The sequence below is a fragment of the Syngnathus floridae genome, chromosome 3 (genome assembly GCF_059516105.1).
Source record: "Syngnathus floridae isolate MCC-2025c chromosome 3, RoL_Sflo_1.0, whole genome shotgun sequence".
NCBI classification, from domain to species: Eukaryota; Metazoa; Chordata; class Actinopteri; order Syngnathiformes; family Syngnathidae; genus Syngnathus; species Syngnathus floridae.
In genome coordinates, this window is record NC_142415.1 from 11462274 (window position 1) to 11485734 (window position 23461).

Sequence of the window (23461 nt, forward strand, 5' to 3'; positions counted from 1 at the left end):
GTGTAAAAAAAGGATGTCAGGATTAGTGACAAAGTACTTATACTTGGTTACACTTCCCACTACAGACTATCATTGAGTAGCGGTTGCTGCGGCGCTCCATCAAGTGGGTGAGCAGCTCCTAACATGAACGCGTCTCCTCCCCTTTAATCAAGAGGAAGCCTTCTCAGGGGGACGTCAAACACGCGCAAGTTGACAAATCAACATCGATCGATTATGGAATCAATGAAACGCTCGTGCATGCGGAACTGACCGCCGGATCGCGCACCCCTCCGCCTTTCTCACTCGGTGCTTCTAAATCAACAGCAACGTCGCCGGACGCGCACCGTTTCTGCTCGCTCGAATCCTGGGGTGGAAGACACGGGAGCTTTCGACCGAGCGACCGACTAAGCTTCACACATTGTAATCCATGGAGGGGGTCGGCGGCAACAGGAGCATGTCGTACAGCCGATGGAGCTATGACAGGTAAGGCTATCTATCTATCTATCTATCTATCTATCTATCTATCTATCTATCTATCTATCTATCTATCTATCTATCTATCTATCTATCTATCTATCTATCTATCTATCTATCTATCTATCTATCTATCTATCTATCTATCTATCTATCTATCTATCTATCTATCTATCTATCTATCTATCTATCTATCTATCTATCTATCCCTTCCTTCCTTCCTTCCTTCCTTCCTTCCTTCCTTCCTTCCTTCCTTCCTTCCTTCTTTCCTTCCTTCCTTCCTTCCTTCCTTCCTTCCTTCCTTCCTTCCTTCCTGGTACCTTGAGACACAAGTGCCAGCGCCCACCCCAAAATATTCAATAATTATTGTGTTTGAAATGTTAGCAAGTATAATATCGATTGATATTTTTCCTTTATCCAGTTAGAAATGTAAAAAATACTCCACACGTAAACAAATCAAACTTTTTGCCCCATTTCTGTTTTCTGTTCCATGGACAGAAATGATCTTTCTGATTTGCACGCCTTGGCCACCGGGGGCAGTATAATGTATATAGAGATAGTCTCAACTGTACGTCAGTGATATTAGTCTTCATAGATAATATAGAATACATGCCTGTAAGTATTGTTATATTGCCCATTAACATGTCTTACTTCACCTTCTGTGATAAAATACCATTTTCTCATACAACTTTATTTACATATCGCATTTTACAATAGCTGCAACTATAACTAAGCGTTTCACAAATAGCAATGGGACACTGAGACATTCTAATTAAATATAGGTTGAATAAGATTTGCAAAACTTTGTATTCTGTTTTTATTTTAGTCTTAATTCCAACTTTATTGGAATTTGTGTTTGTAAATTAATGGCCTCATAGAACTGTGGTTAACACAATTTGAATCTGTTCCTTTCAAAGACAAATTGCCTGTTGCGATGTCACCATGCAATGTGAAAGGGTCACTCGAGTGAACATCCTTCAGATGTGCGAGTTTGTTTTGAAAAAAACATTAATACTACAGAGTCTGCTTTTCATTGTGTTATCCCACCATTGTCTGTTTCTTGACCTGTGTGATTACACATACAAAATGAAAACAATAGCTAAGCTCTACCACTTCCTACTCCTGTTGGTTGTTTTAGTTCGGCGATCTGTCATCGTATGCAGCAGGAGACAGCCCTGTACATGCTGTCTCTGACTGTTTAATTGGTATTCCAAATGAGTTCTTGGACATCCCAAGAGACTGCAGCTCGAGGCGCTGATCTCTTGGAGCCCAAAATTTTTCACCGTACTGCAAACTATGAACAGTATGCAAGCTCTTGTACACTGTGTGAAGATCAATAGCAATAAAGGAGTACTGTTTGTTTTTGCTGTGCAGTGGCAACAAGACCAATAACAGAATTTGCAAAGATAGAGCACTGTGATTCCTTTCTGAGACCAACTGGTTAGACCATCACAGTGACTTGGGGTATTTATGAATTAATTGTGGTAGTAGTCCATTTTGGTGTCAGAATACACCAAATATGAATCATGGATGTTAGTGTAATGACATTGGCAACAACGGCAGCATTCTTGGCACGTCTATTCTTTAAATGACTATTAGTCAGGATTACAACGGCTATGAGAAAATATAAAACAAATTGTCGTACAGTCTTGAAATTAAGCTAATGCACCTGGGAAATTGTTGCGGCTGTTGCTAATCGTGATTTTCATGGCTTCCTTCAATAATCGACCAGCTATTATAATTCTGCTGTTCTGTTTATTCCCTGTGGTATTCTCAGGTCTCTGTTAATCACAAGACAAGTCACTTTGTGTGTATTTGTTTTAGTGCATGTGTGCGTGTGCCTGTGTGTGTATTCAATTACTTGCAATATTTGCGGAAGTGCTTGGTCAGTGCTGCGGAAGTGCTTGGTCAGTGCTGCAAAAGTACCAGAAAACTACTTGAGTAAAAGTACAAATATGTATCCTAATAGAAAGCCAACTTATAGCTTATAGGTATAAAAAGTACACTGCGTGTTTTATGTGTTTGGAGGACTCTCGAGGACCAGAATTTGACACCTCTGATGTCGAATATTACTGAAAGCAAAACTACAACAAGGGCGTGATTTATTTGCGAACAATACAGAAAAACGTGGAATTTAGTGAAATGGAACGGAGTGGCAATTCTGTAGATTCTAACGTACCATTGGGTAAACACAGGAAATTGAAATTTCTAGGAGCCCCCAAATGTCTCATAAAAAAATTGCTTGTAACGCAATAACTTAGGGGTTAAGTCTTGCTTTGTGTGCTTTCAAAACAAACAAACAAACAAACAAACAAACAAACAAACAAACAAACAAACAAACAAACAAACAAACAAAATCCTTAATAGATCATGATTATTTCAAGTGCTCCATCTAACTAACATATAGCAGACAAGTCCATCTCACTGCACATGTGCAGACTTGATTCAGGAAAAGGTTAGCACTTAGTAAAACAAAATCTGCGCATTATGAGGAGAAGGCAAGAGGAAAACACATTTCATTAAAGCTACCAGACATTTCAACCTTTTCCACAGTGGCATTAAATGTGCAGAGTAAGATGAAGAGCCAGATGGGTCGAGGAGCATGTGTATGACAAATTACTATCTGGGCCTTGGAAATAAATTGTTTTGATAACATTTGTAATGACAAACTGACTGTCTGGAATAAGTAAAGATGACCTGCAGCGGAGTCAAGTGATGTTACTGTGAACGTGTACGCTTGTTTTCAGGCTTTTATGGTTTCAGGCATTGTAACTCATGGTGTATCTGCCAGTGCTTGGACATACAGTATGTGCAATCTCACAATGTTCTCGCACCCACTCGGCAAACACTGTAGCCTAGAGATGGAAACGCAAGGTGGGCTAACAAGATAATATACAGATTTTAGAAAGCTCTGCCTTGCATTTTTATGCTTTAATTCAAATCGTATTTTGTACTGTGGGGTGGAGAGTGGGATTATATTCTGTTTTAAACATTCAAAATGGTCCCACCCAGACGGTTATATCGCCCTTATGCAGTGTTGAAGCCAAGTGGTCATAAGTGTATGGTCTGTTTTAAATTAATCTTGCCGTGCAGCCTAACTATAAAAAAATGTAGTGTTGTGCAGTGGGCAAGGCTCTGCAACTAGATTTCAAAAATGGCTGACCATCGGCCCTTAGTTTCTGATTAACATATTGAACCACAGTTGAATGGTGGTGGCCAATCCGTTAAATATGTGATGTTGCAAAGATGCTTTCGCACATAAAAATTAGTTTCTAGGTCGAAGCAAGATCTTGATTTTCCTTGATTATAGTAAAATGTATTCTACTCAATTGTCTGTGTATGAACTGAAGTGGGAGAAACAGCAACGTTATATAAAATAATAGAACCTAAAACACATCTTTTTGAAATATCAGAGGAATATACCGAAAAAATAGCAATTAGATTATGCAAAGATTCAAACATTGACTTCCAATTGTGAGGCAGCCGTACCACTTGCTCACCACGCATGGCTCATCGTAGTACCTATCTGAATCACTGTGTATCAATTAATCAATTCATTCATCCATTCAGTCAATAGAAGAGCAAATTTCGATAGATGCTGTAGTGAGTCAGCTGCATGAAGACATTTGCTTTATTGGCGCTATCCCTTAAGCGTGATAGATGCTGCAAGACTAAACTACTTTCTGCTATCTTGACAGCATGCCAGTATCCTTTCGTTAGTCAGTTCCAAGAAAAACATCTTTTTCATCATCTGTTTTTTAATAATGAAGCTTTGTTCAGCTTTGTCACCACTATGACCTCATGTCATAAGGAAACATTTTAACATTCAGGAGATGCCACTTGTAAGTAAATCAAAGAATACTTAAGATAGATACTTTGTAACTGTGCTCTTTCTCAGCTTGTTTTACACCCACAGAATAACTTGGTCTTTGCTACATTTTTCTACATCGCAGCATATGAGTAGCATATGTGTTTGAAGTCTCTCCACTTTGATACTGAAATGGACTAGGGCTGGTTATTGTTGTTATTTTTTTTGCATCAAAGTCGGCTTCTCTAAAATGGCCCTTTTAGCAGCAGGTGTGCCTATCACTTCGGAGTTTACACACACTTAAACCATAGTGATGGGGTGCTTTTAAAATATATATTTTAAAATAATTATGATATACTGATTCCAAGGGATTATCCCTCACTGGTGTTATATTTATCAATGAAAAGCACAAATTTGTGTGTCTGTGCCTCGATTAAATATGCAGAAATTGCTTGCGCCTTGAATTAGACCTGCATTTCCCCAGTCTAAAAATAAGTCTACTTTTTGTAACCAAATTTTCAGATTCACTGGTGGGCAAGGCAGAAAGGCCCAGTGACATCCCGAACTTTAACCATTGCCCCTGCATGAAAACGATGATGCGCCCTTTTTCACGCAAAAACGCAGATTACTTTCTGTTACCAAATTAGCTTGTGCACCAACAGAATCAGATGAGCGCAACAAACCAAACATTCCAAAGGCAACACTGGCATTTCAATTCATTTCATTGTCAGTCATGGTCAAGTCAAGAAAGAGGCGTGTTTCAAATATTTTGGTCATCTTGTTATTGGAACATCTCTACTCCACTGTAAACTATAACCACAATAATAAATAAACATTGATAGATTAACCCATTTCCCACGAATAACAAACTGTGAAGGCTCATTAGATTCTATGATTGAGTTAAATACACATGTAATTGCCTTTGTTTTATGTTAAGCTTAACAGGGCCTTTCCACTCTTCTTTCAATGAAGTTAATTTTATTTGATGAGATAAGATGTCTTGAATCATTTACTACCTTTTAATTATTATTATTTTTGCCTTTAGGGGGGATTTTGTCCAAGTTCCCAGAGTCCTTCTGTCCTTGATTTGTATGTTAATACTCTTCACACTGACTATTCCTTTATTCAGCTCTCCTCCAGAGCTCTGCACCAGTACTGAATGTGAGATATGCCTCTGGAGCCGGTTGCTATGGTGAATGAGTGTGGCGTAAAACTGGGAGGTGGCACTACATGTTATTCAGAAATAAGATTGCGAGTCTGAAGAGTGTAATTATTATAAGGACGCTGTAAATGTAGGGACATTCGACAATCTCCCTTGCTTCTAAAGTACAACCAGTCAGGATTGTGTGCTGCATGTTTAATGCCTTAAGATGTCATTTATTCACTCACTGGTCAAAATATTAGGGAGGTACAATACATCACCTATACAAAATGTCAATCAGCAATTCTTCATTAACATGGATGATACATTTTTTATTGTCATTGAAGTAAATAATTCAAGGATGTGTTTATTATTGTGCTTGAAGATGAGGTTTACTGCACCTTAATGTCATCTTAACATACTTTCACATACTAATGTGTTCTTTAAAAGGCTGTGGTTGAGGGACATAAGCTGGCAAACAGCGCCGCCGTGTGTCCATCCGTCAAATCTATCTTTTTTTAACAGTCGAGCTTTTTCCTGACTGACTCAGTGTTTCCCAACCTTTTTTCCTTCACGGCACACCTTTTCATTGGAAAAAATCTCGAGGCACACCACCAACAAAAATCTTTTCTCCAGCTTCTATATTAAAATCAGTTATATTACAACACAATTGTGTCATGTAAAGTCCTATTCCTATATATGTATGGCGAGTCAAATAATTGAATAAAAATAAATACTAAATATTCTTTAAATTGTATTTCTTTTTAAATAAAAGTGACAGTTTTTTAAAAAGGTTTTAGACAGTGTAAGGAATAAACTATTGAAAGTGATTGTGATTAAAATCCAAAAGAATCAACATGACTTTGTTTACTGTTTTGGACAAGCTCTATAAATATTACGACAAAAAGAACAAAGTCAATTTTAAAGACGCTCTGCTGTTCTGACAGCGGCTGAGTGGCTATCACAGTCGAGGTGTCTCGATTTGACTGTGTATTTTACATTGGTGAAAAATGTTGAACTGCATGCTCTGATTTCCATTGGATGACAAACGCACCACAGGTCATAATGTCACTGTTAGTAAAAGCACACAGCAACACACATTTAAACAGAATATGTGCCGATGCAATACAATCAGACCGACACAACATGAAATCTCAAAATTCTCCAATTTGCCACGCATGCACGACCAGCAAGTGGCTGACCAGGCCTGCACGTAAAATGCACGCTACTGCAAGAAAATAAACAGTTCAACGTTTTAATCATACAGATGGACAATGTGTTATTTTAGACACACACACGCTAAAGCATAGTAGCCTACTGCTGAGATTTTTCCCCCCTATCTACTAATTTGGATTCTCAGCTGTTGCCATGGTTACGGAAGCCAGTGTGTTTTCAGAGGATGCATGAGAGGGAGCTGAGTTGGGATGCAAGCAATGCACTCATTGGTGCCTCCATCTTTCTGCACGTCTTCTTGTGTTGAGATTTGAGGTGACAGCTTTTTTATCTGCAAGGGGTAAATTTGAAAAATTTGACAGCAAACGGCCTGATTGATTTACTGCTGCTGTGCTGTGCATGAATTAGAACAGGACAATCACGAGGGTCCAATTAAAGCTACAGACCTTTTAGTGTTTATTACACATCGATTATTTATTCATTATTTATAATTCAATGAGAAAACTGCCTTGGGAGTGTGAGTACATTTTGAAAGGTAGCTGTGTTTTTAGTTGCACTAGTTTTCTAATCCTTCACCGCATAAAGAAAATTTACTGCCTAAGAATTGTTTGTGCATTCTACAGTGCGACCACACTTGATGATGTGGAGGATTCTGTAATTGTGACTCATCCGCTGAATCACAGCGCCAGATATTATACTTAAAACAAACTGTCTGTTGCCCCTGGTTACAAATGATGTTCAAATGGAAAAAGACACGTTTTATTAATATTCTCTCGCTTCCTTTTTGTGGGACTTATTTTGTAACTTCCAACATTCTTTTTAAATGGATGATTATTATGTTGTTTACATACATTTGGTCTTTTTCCCTTTAATTAAATCCCATGACAACTACATTTATTTCCTGGATTAAATAATCTAATTTGCATAAAATGGGTATTTTATATTTTTGAACAATGGAGCAATTTTATATTAGGCATTTAATAGCTCACTGAACTTCAATTTAGTAAATGAATAATACAATTTAGATTTTTTTTCTTTTTTTTAATTACAGACAACCTGTACAAAGATGAATCAATATCACAGACACAAAGAGATCCTTGTACCAGATTTAGCAGAAACCCAATTTCCACCTGTAGTCCATAACATAAAATATGTAAAGATATAAAAACCCAACGCAAACTCATAACAGATACAAAAATCTAACTCATGAAATATACAGAAAAGTACAACTCAAATAAATAAAATTACAAATGAGATGAGATGAGATACCCTTCTTTGCAAAAGATTTACATTTTAATTTATGAAGCCAAAGACCTAAATAAACATTTCATTTTGTGGACATTGTGCAGCAAAACTGATATTTTTAAAAATCAAATTATTCTTTTGGACTTTTGACAAGAACTGATGTTAGTTTGAAACACAAAATGATTTCAAGTGTGGTAACAAGGCCTGACTGTTATTGAATATGTGTCTGTCTCTGTCATACCTCTCGCTTGCAGGCTCCATCTTTAGCTTTTGCAATTTGGACATTTATTTCTCGTCACAAATTAAGACCCTCAAAGCATATACAATGCCACGACCTGTTGTGTCAATCAACAAATAGCAATACCCCAGTTTCATCATCTAATTTCAAAGCAGCTAACCTTACCCTGGAATAAAATTATCATCAACTCAAACCATTTTGATTACATGTTTAAACATGTCGTTTGCACCGACTAATATTCAATCAGCACATGAAACTGCATAATCAAAAACGATTCAATACAAGAGCCGTATCAAAAATGACCGTATGTAGTTGCCACAGCATACTGAGACCTAACAAGTTGGTTTCATTTCTTACCAAGTAAAATAGTCAGCATGAGTGATACATTAGAGTGATACAATATGCTAAAATGTTAAGTGAGTACCTCCTTGATAAATCAAACATGCCATTTTTTTTAAATCAACTTTTATCTCATTAGATAGGACAAGAGGACCTCATACTGTGGCCAGAATGTGTATGCAGTATAAATCCTAGACTGATGAGGTCTTGCCTAATCTTGATGGGATTTTATTACTGTGGTGCTTTGAATTACAAGTGACCTGATTTATATGTTTACAAGACATGAGCCATCATCAGGCTGATTTTTATGCTTTTTAATGTGAACTCAATTTGGGGTGAACTCAGTTTAACCCAATTCACAACAAGCAGAAGTTTACCGATTTAAAAAAGTGGCTTTGATTTGGTGATTGCCATTCCTACTTGTATTTAAACGTCTACTTAAACATAAAACTATAAGAATTAGACTTTGCCTTGGAAATGTTGTTGTTGTTTTTTTAGCTCAATGCTAACAATCAATGTGAAATGCTATAGTTAAATTAATGAACAAACAATATTTATACACAAACTGTGGAGCAGCACATGAAGGCACATAGTACAAGAGTACAAGAATACAGACAGACATTCTTTATCCTACTTTTGGGTGAGGCACAAGTGTGATCACCACATATTAAAGTCATATCACAAGGCATTACTGAACATTGATTTTCCTTGCTTATGCATTTGACATTTAATTTGGTTAGCTTTGCCTCACTGCGAATGTCAATGAATCAACATACTTTATCAAGCATTACGTATGTGATCCAATGCACATGTAGAGAAACTTCTGAAACATGATAAGAAAATGCGTGAATCCACAAGGTTAAGATGCTTGCTGATTACTCACGGACCGGTCTGCTGTCAGATAAGACACAACAGAATTGTGCTGTATTGAGGGAGTCAATCCGGATGCTTCAGTGGGACACTGGGACATTGAAACAATGTTTCATCCAGTCTGACATTTGCTAATCCAAATGATGTTTTATGGATGCTCTCAACTGGCTCTCAGCCGGGATTTAGGTTGATACACGGCACACCAGTATGTGATCTTTTGTCAAAGATCGATGTGATGCTGTTGCAAAACAAGTGCTTAAGAAACATCACCACATCTCTCCACCATGTGTTGGTAGGATCAAAGTGTATATTTCCCGCATTAGCAGGAATCAATATATGTGGGCACATTGGATTCGAATAATGCTGGACAAACGGCAATATGCTCGGTCACTTTTCATTCATATCATGCATACGGAAAGTCACTCACGTTGGAGTCTCAGTCTAAAGCTTTTTATTTCTAGTGGATATAAAAAGTCTACATAGCCCTGTTTTTGTAATCTAAGAAAATAAGACTTTTTTTAACATTAATGTGACATAACCTCCGGCCTCGTGTCCAATAAAAATAAGTAAAACAGGCCCAATGCATGATGCTGCCACCACCATGCTGCATGTCTTGGTGAGGATCAGTATAACAAGTGGAAACTCAACTTTGGTTTTGTCGGACAGTAATACATTTTCCTCACATATGTTTGGGAGAATTCAAGTGTGTTTCTGCTAAACATACCTGGGCTTAAATGTTTTTCTTTGTTTCTTGCCACCCCACCTTATAGCCCAAAACAATGAAAGAATACGAAATTCCAATTACAGCTCCTTCAATGTCAAAGCCCGCCTGATGTGATGTCTTCATGAATTTTGGAGGGACATCCAGTTCTTGGTAATTTTACTGCTGTACCATATTTTCTTCACTCTGCTGTGTTCCATATTATGTTTAATGCCTTGGTATTACCTTTATTTCCATCTAGCAACTGATACATTTGAACAAGGAGTGTGGTCTAATTCTGCGGAAGCTGTTTGTGCTGAAAGATGTGACTATCAACATGTCAGTAAAGGTCTACCTGAACATCTGAACCTGTGGTTATTCAGAGACCCTTAAAATAGTGACAGGTGTGTGCTGACATATATTTGACAGTTTATTGATTAACTCCGAACACGGACTCCCCTATTATAAGAGTGCAAGCACACTTGTGCAACCACACTTGCAGTTATTTTTTACTTTACCGCTCTCCCCTATTCCTCAGTAGAGTTGTACAGGTTACAATTGTGACAAAAAGTTTTGAAATCATTTTCTTGGTGTCATTTTTAGGACTACAAAACACTGGCATTTGAACAGGGGTGTGTAGACTTTTTATACACACTTGCCTGTTTGTGTTTTTCACATTTATTTTGGATAAAGATGCCAGCATTTTTGTTGAAGGCCCCAAGTTAGCCTTGAGTTATATCCTACCAGCACTTATTGTAGGAATATCCCATTTTTAAGGTGCCCTTCAATGAGCTATCATAAATTAAATTGCAAGTGGCACATCACTGCTGGAGAATCACAGAGGAGGACATCTTTGTTAGATGCACAGCATCCATCATTTTGTGTTTGTTGCCTGAGTTTTACTTGTTTCTTTCAGTGTACTTCATAGTTTTGCTGTTCAAGTATAGGACTCAAACAAACTTGGGACTTCTTGGCATTAAACATATAAGAAGTGGTCCATCTTTTGCCCAAAGTCAGGTGAAATAGGCTGCAGCTCACCTGCAGAGAACCAGGAGAGAACAACTTCCATGCAAAATGGATAAATGGAATACATACACTGTATTTTAATTTGTATAATTAAACAAGTGAGTATTTATACAGCTTTTAAATTCATTATCTCAAGATGATGCCAAGAGGGCTTAATTAGCTCTCATTTGCTTATTGCCTACCAGTTCTCCAAGCCCGCCTCCACTCTGCTGTGCAAGATGTGACGTGTATTGGCAGTGGGACTGGAAGAATACACTTCATCTCCTGCTGTCACACAGCATTTATGCTCTGAGTAGCTATCAAATACTGTGAAAGTATTTAATATTACTTTGATGATCCACAGATCAATCAAAGCTGTTTTGTTGTTAAAGCCTTTGTGTTAGATTTGCGGCCAGCAAAGATAACTCTTGTGTTTATTTGCAATCAGCAGGAAGGGGGAAAAACTCATTGCTGTTGCATGAACTATAAACAGTTTAGTAAAATGCAGCACACCTTTTTTTCTTTTTTCTTTTTTTTAACCTGTAGATAAAAACAGTAGAAAGTGTAGAAAGTGAAACTTTTGTCTTGGATTCATCCAGGATTTTTTTTTAATATATTTTGATAAATCTTTTTATTTTATTTTTATTTTAGTAAATCTTCACACCTTTTCTTTTAATGTTAAAAGAGCATCATACCCTTCCAATTTAGGATCATACTGGTAAGGCAGCGCAAGAGACAGATAAGTTGCAAGAATGTAGTGATAAGTCTTTTAGTGGAGAATTAAACATAAATACAGAAGCAGTCGCTCTCATTTGTGTAAATAATTAATTCCACAGCACTGGAGCCTCACTAGAGAATGTTTCAAAACCTCCCGACTTCTTTTTAGGTCCCCAAACAATAACATTAATTACTGGTTGGAAGTAAATAATCACTGGGTAATGTCCTTCTGATCTCTGCAATGCTTGTGTTCGCTGCAGCTAAATTTCAAGCCTGATTGAGGCTGGCGGACAAAAGCCAGGGATTGCGAGTGCATTAAGTGAAAATACCATATTTACAGCTACTGTAGGTCTGTTGTTCCTAATATAACAGTGCTTATGGGCACGAGATAGATGCAAAAATTCTGGACTGGACTAATATAATTGATCATAGGAGACATTATCATTGTATCATTAGTAAGGCCAGTGAAACAAGTACTGTACTTTGAAAATGGAGTCGAGTGGGACGGAAGCAGGAAGAATATATTCTTATCATTACCAAAGTCCCTCATGACCAAATGCAGCCTTCAAAGTCAAACTTCAAAGTCTGCTCTCCAGCATCAAATATTCAGCGGGGTGCTTTTACTCAGGAGCGTTCCTGAGCTGAGTGGCTTGTTCCATTTAGCGCCACTTTCATCCCAGAAGCTCGTACTCAATATGCAAAAACATCTCTCTTGGGTTTGTTCATTTTAGGACACTTGTAGATCGGATAAGATATCTGCCTTCAAACACTGTAGATTCTGTTTGGGATGTAGGAGCTGTTTTTGTTTAGTGACATCTAAACGAGTGTCTTCTGATTCGAAATTAGTATTTGATATAAGTTTTTTTTTTTTTCTCCCCCTACTTTTCACTAAGTATGGAGCTCCCGCTCTGCAACCCCCAATCGATAGAAGTACAGTTTTGCTCTAAGAAATGCACCACTCGTGACTTTTGAGACTGAAATTGTATGCCAGCTCCATGGCCATAGCTTTAGATACACTTGCAGAACCAAAAGTAATATCAAAAGTAAAGGATTCTCCATAATGTTTGAGTTCATGACCCAAATTTGCTTCATCCATCAGACTCAAACAAAAGGGCAAATCTGACATTTCTATAACAATACTTTATTACAGCAGTCAAAAAGTTCTTTGCCTTTGATGAGCAATAAATTACCACGCCCAAGTTGGATCCTTAAATTTGGGAAAGGCTGCAAATGAATAACAAATGAAAATCCATTCATCCATTTTGTACTGCTTTTCAAGCAAAAGACAGTCATCAGTTACTCACAGGGCAGACAAAGCGAGGCAGCCATTCACTCTCAATATTCAGCAGGAATGTGTGTGTAGATTCTCTCTCAGGTCATTGTCAAGGTTGAATTGAGGCAGGTGGACTCTTATAGTCTATTTTCCCTTTTAACCCCCCCACAAACATTGCTATTTATTTGGGGGTGGCTGCTAGAATGGATTACAGTGATCCCTCGTTTATTGCTAATAATTAGTTCCAATAGGTAGGTAGATAGGTGAAGATTTAAATAAATTTTCTTGAATGTTATGAACCCAGTCATGTGACCAGTGAAGAGACTTACAGTATGACCAGACTGTAAATTACTGATGTCACGGTCAAGTTTATCCAAAAATCCTTGTGGCCATGTGTGCCAAATCCGCTCATCTTCTTCCTTCACCTCTTTGACCTTGTGCTTAAAACACCAAATTCCAATCTGTTCATCCTCAAATCCAAGAGAATTTTGTGCAACAAATTAAAACACAAATAACAACAAATGCTAGAAATTGGATTTTGACCGTAGAATTGGTTGTTTGAAAGACATATGTATATGTATTTGCAAACAAAAATACTCCATAACTGTGTATTTTTAAGCAATCATAACTTCCCTATGAAGCTGTGAGACTTGGCGTTTTTGACACGCCCTCCACTCGAGTGTTCCATTAGTGTCTTCGTGAAGGTTACATCAGATGTTGACTAAAACGTTTCGGCATTTATTTTGTCACAAATATTGTTATTCAGACGAAAGTGAAACATAAACTAAAATAGAAGTCAGTCATTGATATGATAACGATAACTATTGTCTACTGAATACCATTGAACCATTTTTTATTATTCAATAGGATTTTATATCATTCAAAATATTTCCACATCATTCCACATTCTTCAATATCATTGCCACATTCTTCACTGTCATATCCGCATGTCACATGATTATGTTCAATATCATCCCAGTCATTCCACAAAATGTTTTTTTTTCCATTCAGCATTGCAGAATCCAAATACAACTCCAGTAATTGCATTTTCTAGTTAAATAATGAACTTCGAGTTGTTTTCCTGTCATTTAAGTTCACAACACATTGGTACTTTGGCTTACATACATTATTAACATTGTGTGTGGCTCTTTCTCAGGCAAGGCAAGTCAAAAGACTCTCCCTCCCAATTATTTGTATTGATTACCGATCATTTCACCCCAGAACTGAGCAGTACCTCACACGTCCACGTGAGATATATGTGCCTATTGATGAGGCCGCCTTGAATCGACTCCTTGTGGAGCGGTTGTGCTCCCAAGGAAGCCGCCTGCGTTAACTGTCTATAGATGGACTCGGCACTTGGCCCAGGAGCACAGTGAGTGATGTGTGACAGTGGGGGGCATCAGACGGAGGGCGGAAGCAGATGTGCGTGAGCTGTGGCCACTATCACTGGGCGCCTTTGTCTGGCTGCGGCGAGTGTGGAATTAAAGGCTGCTAACACTAGTTACCGCAGTCATATGCTAATGCCTCGTACTCTGGGAGGGCAATCAAATGATTCCAGAAAACACATCTGAGTCGGCTGATTTGCATTCAGAGTGCAAATGAACAAAAGAGAATATGAAGGATGCTAGAAAAGACAGGGATTCTCCATAGTTGTTGTTTTTTTCTCTCCTACTGAACGCTTTGATACTGCTGTTGGTGATGCTGCACGAGAGAGATGGATCGGGAGGAGAGGGAGGAAGAAGGGTGGGGGGGATTTAAAGGGCAAGAAACGGAGGGAGATTTAGATCCAGTCAAGAGCAGAGGCGGTGGATATGAGCAGAGAAGAGGAGAGGCATTGACTGCAAACACTCACGCACACACACACATGCACAGGAGGACAAGAACACGGCTAATTTCATGTGCACATCGTACAACACTTGACGAGAGCGGCTGCCTGCGTAGATTGGTAGTCATCTGACATACCGCGGCGAGAAGACAGACATACGAGCGAAGACTCGGGGGGATACAAGGAGCAGTGATGATCGGGCTATGTTGGTTCTCGCCGTTTGAATCCTGTCCCCAGACCACTTAGCCACTTTGCTGTGGTGCTGTTGCAGGCCGCCAGCCTCGCAGTCAGGGTGATTGAGACAAAATGAGCTCCAAGCACACCTCCGACTGGATTCCCTACAGGTACTGTAACCAAAGTAGGCTCAGGCTGCATCTTTTGGCCAGTGTGCAGTTGTGTGTGTGTGTGTGTGCATGTCTGTGATGTAAAGGTGCACTCTTGATTTGACAGAATGATCCAAATGAGTGTAATGATCTGCTTTGAGTCACTACAGTCGTGGTGGGACAAAAGATTCAAATAAACAACAGATTATTCGATTAAAATAATCATTAGTTGCAGCGCTTCAGGACCTCATTTTGGACATTAGCTGTAGTTGAAGTTACTTTAATGTAACATTTTTGGAAACTGGTGGTAGTGGGTGGATTGTTCACTGGGTGACATGACTTTGGGCACAGGGATTGGAGTTCAAATCCCAGTCAGGATGAAAGGTAATAGCCAGTTGGGTCTCCAGGCAATTTGTCCATTCTCAAGCGTGAATAAAAATGCCCATGTTTTGTCAGGAAGGGCAAACATATTATTCCAGTGACTCACTGTGGCAACCCTTGACAGGTAGTAGTTGCTCCCTAGGCTATGAAGTGTCATTTCCAGACTGATAGAAATAAGGATGATCTGAATGGGCAGTGGCATATTCAGATGTAAAGCAATGAGTAAATCCATCCCTGAGCATGCCGAATACTAAAAATCCAATTTGAATTGTCAATACATTTTGAGATAAATATTTTCCGTCAACTAGTATTATAATGCCAGTTACATGAACAGTATTATTTTATGGCATAAAATCATCTTAAAGTTGTGTTTCCATTGTTTCTTTAAAATATGTGACATTTCGGATTTCTCATTCTTCATGATTAACTATCAAAATATGCAAAAAGAAAAAAAAAAGAGGGCAGGCAGTCAGTGGTAGGAGCAAATAAATGTTAAACAAATTTCCCGTGTCTAAAATTTAAGGAAGACAAGTGAGAAAGCGGGGACAGAGAGGTCGTCGGTTACACAATAAACAGTTTGCCTCATTTTGTGTGGCTCTCGTTAAAAATCCATGGGCTGCCTCATCTCATTAGAAATACAGGATGCAGTGTGCTTATTTTCTGGAAATACATTTCACACAAACATATTTGTACTTGCACACCTCACCGATGTTAGACTTTTTCTATTCAATCCCATCTCCCTCTCTGCTGTGGGAATCTAACTAGGACAGCAAGAAACATCAGAGGAGTGTTTTTTTTTTTTAGGGGGTGGGGTTCTAATGTGAAGTTGCCCAATCAAGCAAATTTTGTTTTGAATCCAACAGTTTTCCTTTCTTTCGGATACGTATATTGAATAAAAATCACCGATTCAGTCGTGAAATTAGTCTAACTTGTGTACAAGCGAGTGCATTTTCTTGTGTGTGTTTATGACCAGGGGCACTGCACCATTAACACCTTGTACAGGCTGGTGGGTGTGAGTGGCGTATGTCTTTTTTTTTCTTCAGGCTTAGCGGCATCTGACGCAAATGTGTGGTTGACGTGATTATACAGTAAAAACGATCAACATTGCCGCACCTGCTGCTCATAGTTATTAGGTGACGTAAATTCTCACAAATGATTTTGGTTGGGGAGGTGACGCAGCAGTTCATTTGTTAGCGCATCGGCCTGGTAGGTTTGACGGTTCGAATCCGGACTCATGCCTTCCTGTGTGGAGTTTGGATTTTTTCTTCGTACATTCAAAAATCATTAGCCTCATTGACGACTCGTTGTTGTCCTTTGGTGTGAGTTTGAATGCTTAATTGTCTATGGTATGTGATTAGCTGGCGACAATCCAGGGTTTACCCCGCTTCTCACCGAAGGCATATAAGCACTATAAAAAACTGCATGTATTATATAATATATTACAATTGAAAGAAACATAAAAAAGACCACCTAAGTGGTTGTTGCCCCGCTGTATTTATATCCATGGTATATGCCACCACGAAACAAGCTCTTCACCTTCAAGGTCGGTGTGAGTAGCAATCACGTGATTCATTTCCTTCCAACTATTTTTTCACGCATTGCGCTATGAACATGAAACAAGACTCGGCATATTTATCGATGTGTTCTTCACAGCAACCATGTTGCTGTTGAATCACATGCATGCGGGTCTGAAGATTGCCAAGAGATAATTTTTTGTAAACAGTCCGAAAATAAAACCCCAAATGAATCATTGATTCCGGCTTCTGTGTAGTTTGCATGTTCTCCCCGTGCCTGTGTGGGTTTCCTCCAGGTCCTCTGGTTTCTGTGAGTGTGATTGTGAGCGTGAATGGTTGTTTGTCTCTGTTTGCCCTGAGATTGGCTGGCGGCAATTTCAGTTGCCAACCACCCTAAAGACTGCTGGCTCCAGCATGCCCGCGGCCATCATAAGAATAAGCGGTTCGGATGATGAATGAATGAATAAAATTAAAGCACTATACCAACAATAGAATTTTTTTTACTAACAAGGCTACCTTCAAAGATCAACAAAGGCCCAGGCACTGCTCACCATCTGTGGGTTGCTAAACAAGACTCTCGAGCATAATGAATTGATGGAGCTCCATGGGAATAATTCTGTTTGATTCATTATCTTCCTATTTAATGCCTATTCACACACTTAATAACTGATTGCGAACGTGGAGGACTTTGTTTGTCCGTACGTTTCACACAGAGTGGGAGGCAAATACTTTTTTATTGCATCTGTGTAAGCCTCCCTTCTCACATGTGAACGAACTGCGCTATTTCCCCTCTGTCATTTGAAACATCTCAACCTCAATGCGGGTGTGATTGGAATACAATGTTTGTCACTCATGCCGAACTGGCTTTTCAGCACTGTTGCTATATTAAGCATAGAGAGAGTAAATCACTATTGCCCAACTAGAACTCAATAGCAGAACCCATCGCTTATACAGTAAACATTGAAAACGGCAACAACAAAAAACAATTGCATGAAACGTCACACTGGAGCCCATGAAATTAGCTGATCACTTCCCCTCTTGAAACTTCACAATAACAGAGAAAAGTGAATGTAATTTATTGTATCCACACCTTTAAAGGGATCCTGATTTATTTATAATGAGAATTCAATGCTCTGCTGAAGAACCAAAATTATAGTTAATTTAATTTATTGTACGATTCAAACAGGATTACAGTGGTGCCGGGAGATATGAGACCATGCACAGTAAGTCATATTTGAGAGTGATTTCTAAATTCCTTATTCAATGTTTGATGATAATTGCTGAAAACAAGTACAAAGACTGAGAACCATGTCGAAATCAGATATGGAGCTACGTATTGTGGTAAACTGTTTTTCAGCATTTCAGTTTTTCTTGTGCGTAGTTAAAACAGCACCCCTTGACACATTTTAGAATCTGGCATGATTTGCCCCTCTTGCGCCAGCAGTTGTCCAGTGCAACTGTAACGTGCAATTATCCATCTCAATATGTCATGGTTGCTTTAGTGCGCCTCTATGTTGGCCTTGAGGGTGCACATATAACATAAAGAAAGGCAGAATAGTGGGGGGTGTTAAAATGCCCGATGTGGCAGCCAGTGACAGGGCCACCTTTTTTTCTAGATGATAGTATTGGTGTTTGATTGACAGTTGACAGTTGAGCGAAGCGTTGTTTCACATTCAGTGGAAAATACCTACAGCAGTTGAGAGTCGAGAGACCGGCTTGATTTTTAATGATTTTGAAAGCTCATTTTGTATACCCAGTGAGTTTTCTAATCATTCAAATGTGTTAACACTCAAAACAAAGTTGTCAACACTCTTTGCTGTGCTGTGTCGAATTTACAAGACATTGACTATATTCACTTTACAGGGACTTTTAATTTGATCATCGACATTTGTCTGTTTCCCTTCGCCATGTCATAGGTTTCTACCCTTCATCTTCCTTTATAGTTCTTCTGGAGTGCACCTCACTGCCTTTAATTAGGAGCCATTGATGTTTCTCTTTTGGATGCCCAGCCTTGAGAGTTGAAGGAACAATCAGTGAGATTTTCAAAGCTCAGGAAATATGAAGTGGGGATTAGTACAGAAGGGTAACATTTGCGGTTTGCTGTCCTAGCAAAGAAAGCAATAGAAATAACACCACCGTACCAATTTGTATTTTAGTCAAAAGTAAAAATTATTTAAAAACAGTGGACCACATGACTGTTAAAACTGCAAGCATAAGGTACACAGATTGCTCTCTGTTGAATTAAAATTAATTTTGTTACAATTATTCAATACCAGAAAAGGTAACACTGTCTGATTTTAGGGTTATATAAATAATAAAATAGTGTTCCTATACAATATTGTCAAAACAGTTTTCTTTCAGACTTGGTTAATCTTTTTCACTTGCCTTCGTATGCTTTATAAACGTAAACCTCTGCCATCTTTGAAATCATTCAGAATCTAATTTTACTCTCATTGCTTGTGCTACACTGACCTTTAAACATTTGCTCAGACCAATGACATTAAGTCAGTGTACTGAGCGCCATCAAGTCAGATAAGATTTAAGTCAATATGACTGTTTGTAGAGACCGGGATATTACCCAGTTGTGTTTGGAAGAACACTCTGCTCAGCGAGGCAAAACTCACAAAATGCATTTAATGACGGCAAATCAGATATGCGCTTGACATTGTGCAGCCACTTGTGTGCCAAGCCAGTCGTCGTCATTGCTGCAGTGACTTGTAATCATGCTGCCGACCAGAAGTCACAGCAGCAGCAGATTCTCTGTTGCAATATCAGCGAGATTGTGTGAGTCAATATGATGTATTAGATCCAAATCCCAAAAGCGCTTCACAAGCTGTTGAACCTCTTCTGACAGACGCTGTTGTCCATATGTTCCCTATAGTTCTCATTTTCAAATAACAAGTGTAGCAACACCATGTTCTCATATTCACAAACTCATAAAAAGCTTCAGTTAGATGAACATTACTATCATGCAGTGTACAAACATTTTCTGTAAAGAGACTATAAAACAAAATCATTTTCATATTCACAAAATTAGTGAGAAGGTAGTATTGTGATAGGCAGTACAGTAAACCTCCACAAATTTGCATCTCTCTCTCTCTCTCTCCCTCTCTCTCTCCCTCTCCCTCTCTCTCTCTCTCTCTCTCTCTCTCTCTAAGTCTATATCCCCCCAAAATAAAAGCCAGTAATACGCTTTCATCATGGCACGACGATTACACTTCTTCATTTGTCTGACCTGTTAGCAGTGTCCCTATTAATAGGGTTTGATGTCATCCGCTGAAGTGAACTTATTCTGCAGCAGCACTTGTCACCATGGTGACCTGGCGCAGGTAATGAGCCAAGATATTAGATCAGCACGGTATAAGGTAGTGTGTTTGCCAATTGATCAAAACTTAAAATGAAAATAAAAAGACTCAATTATCTGCAGACAGCTATACACTATAATAAAATGCTGTTAAACATATTAAAAAGAAATGCACATTAAAATGACTACCACAAGTCATGTCCACTCCATAAGTATATGGTTTAATATTGACCCTAATAAACTGTTAACATTTTTCTGTATGTTTTCTTTGTGTTTGTATTTTTTTTTGCAGCACTTTAGATGATGAGGGCACCAACCTCCGACAACAGAAGCTTGATCGGCAGGTAAATGTTACAGTTCAATATTTGACCAAACATTTTTATAGTGTGTGACAAAAACGTAAAACAATTTTTGGGGTGAGCGGGAAATTATTCCATCTTTTTTTAATTTAATGACGGGCCACCCAGAGTATGGGTTTGGGCCACATATGGCCAGCCCGCAATCCGCTAGTTGTTCACCCCTGGCCAAGATTGATGGACAAAAATATTTGTGTAATTCATAAATAAAGATGCTTTGACATGAGAAGTGAAACAGTATATTTTACCATGGCCCCCACTTATGAGCTCTCTCGACCCACTGGAGTGCTACGGCCGCTGGTCGGGAATCACTGCAATAGAGGAACACGTTGACATCATGCGATAAAACAGCACTTTTATCCTGACACCACTTCCTGCAGTGCCGGCGTGTGGCCTCTAAAGGTCAGCTGGTCTCTGTGGTGTTCCACTAACAGATGAAAGCTTTTTATGCCTGATCTATTTTATACTCTCAGTGCCGAACAAAGTGTATCATCACAGAGAATTTATTTAGGATCTGTTAAGAAATCAGACGTTCATAAAAGTAAAGTTATATCTGTATGTATTGCCTGGGGAGACAGCAATTAATAATAATATATTGCCTGCATTAAAAAAGTGTGACACAGTCCAAAAATATAGTAACGGCGGTAAAGGTTTTGAAATTATTTCACAAAAAAGTCATTTGAAGGGGTGTGTAGACTTTTTATACTCACCTATATTTGTCTGTCCCCTGCTGTGTTCTACATACCTACCCTTCTATAAGTTTTGACTCATGCAAGCCACATGGGTCAATATGCTCTCTGATGACATGCTCACTTTGGTGTGTAATTTGCATTTTACTCTCTACAGCAAGTAACTCTAGCTTTAAATTCAGGACACACAGCCAACCTGACAATGACGACAAGCTTGGAGCTCATGCTCTTCACTGAATCCTCCATTAATAGAAGCCTTGAATATTTGATAAATTCTGGATGGGAAATGAACATGTGGGTGACAGTCCAGAGGAATGGCTCGATCTAAGATCACATGAAAGCGGTATGAGCCTAAAAATGTATTGCTTTCATGTACAGCGAGTGCTCCTTGAACAAAAGCAGAAGAAGAAGCGTCAAGAACCCCTGATGGTCCAGTCTAATGTGGATGGACGATCTCGCACCCGTCGCACCAAACAGAGTGAGGAGCAGGCTCCTTTGGTGGAATCCTACCTCAGCAGTAACAGCAGCACCATCTACCATGGTTAGTTGGACCCATTGCGCTCTGTCTGATAAATGGGAATGGTCGGGGTCTATTTGTGACTTTTAAAGAACAATCGTTCTTAACAGACTCCACCGGGCCAAACTTTGGAACTATGGCTAACACAGTACAGTACTGCAGCTTTCATCCAGATCCTTAACAAGATGTAATTAATTGTTTTTGTATTTATAATTAGATAGAAAGAGCTGCAGTAAAGAATTAAACCAAATGTTATGGTCAAATGACACCTGAAACGTTCTTTGGTGAGTTTCTGCAGGGCAAACTGCATGTGCCGGCACACAGAAATCAAAGCACAGATCTAATATCCACCTCTGAGCCCAGGTTCATGAGCTGTCACTCAGCCTGGAAAAAGTACATTGGCAAAATGTCTCACTGCCGCTTAATATTCTGCAGAGAAAGGAAATAATAGCCTTATCTGCGCGCTGCAAAATCTGAATCCTCTGACACCTAGTCACCTTTTTATTAAATCCTTCAGGTTTATATATGCTCTTCTCTTTCAATTAATTTCAAGTATTTACCAAAATGCATCTCAATAGCCTTGCCATTCGGTACACCTTGACAACCTAATGAACACCATTAAGAGCTGCAGTAAAATAAGGGTTGCAGCTCATTAGGTTGTGCAACTGTACTTAAGTTTGGTTAGTCTATGTATACAGTGTTCTATTTTTTATAACACATATTTTACATGCATCCTGCCTGAGAGTTGCTAGTGTGACTTTGACTACTTCTGTTTAGTGCAAGAAGCCAAGCAGGAGGAGCTGAAGATGAAAGCAGACCTGCAGCCGCCTCGCTCAGCAAAAAAAGGCAGAGCGTCAGCCAGCTCCACTCCTCAAGCAGGCAGCGACAAGAAGGAGAGAAGAGGGAAGCACAAAGGTCAGCCCAATGACAACCCGTCAGTCAGACACAGACACAATTTAAGATGAACGATTCACAAGCTTCTTGGATTGACAGACAGGGCCAAAGACCAAACAAGAGACAAATCTAACGGAACAAAAAAAAAAAAACAATACACAGTGGGAAACTTCAACTTCAATAAATAAACGATTTGAAAGTCCAGTTAAAGACTTGGAGTTTTTAAACTCTCAATGCAAATTAATCAAATTAATTCAAATGAAATAACTTTATGCAGCCTTGACAAATTCCCACAGTCATTAGAGTCATATCATTCAGTATTACATTAGAAAAATAAAATGTAAGTTGTGGCTCATGACTACCAAGTCAAGTTTTTCATTTTACAAGCAGGTCCTAAATCTGGTGACTCAATTCTGGAGTTATGCATGCTCATTTTTCTCCGAGCAATGCAACAGCTGTATTCAGGTGCACTCTGTCATTTGTTTGTGGCTCAGCAGGGATGGATAGCCTGGCCTGCCAGTCAGAGGACGGCCAAATCCAAATTCTAACAGTGGGTCACCCCTCGGCAGAGGATGGCGAGAGCGAGCCGGTCATGAGCTGCACTCCGTCACAGAGCAAGCAGGACCTACGGGTGACCATGCTCAAAAAAGGTGCAGTTTATTTTGGTTTAGCGTCTACATTACCAAAGCCTCATTT

General features: G+C 38.9%; 1 protein-coding gene across 3 annotated transcripts in view; it reads left to right on the plus strand.

Annotated features, from left to right (window-relative positions):
• The first annotated feature begins 263 nt into the window (after positions 1–263).
• tub (TUB bipartite transcription factor) overlaps positions 264–23461 on the plus strand; it is a 30818-nt gene continuing 7620 nt past the window's right edge. The window contains exons 1-6 of one of the 3 annotated variants that reach the window (XM_088370397.1): positions 444–462; positions 15059–15131; positions 20602–20653; positions 21733–21895; positions 22649–22786; positions 23260–23415. In XM_088370397.1, coding sequence (XP_088226523.1) covers positions 15094–15131; positions 20602–20653; positions 21733–21895; positions 22649–22786; positions 23260–23415 — 547 coding nt within the window. In that variant the 5' untranslated portion in view covers positions 444–462; positions 15059–15093. Of the gene's footprint in view, positions 463–15058; positions 15132–20601; positions 20654–21732; positions 21896–22648; positions 22787–23259; positions 23416–23461 lie in introns of all 3 variants that reach the window. The other 2 variants (XM_088370395.1, XM_088370396.1) reach the window with 2 other exon arrangements.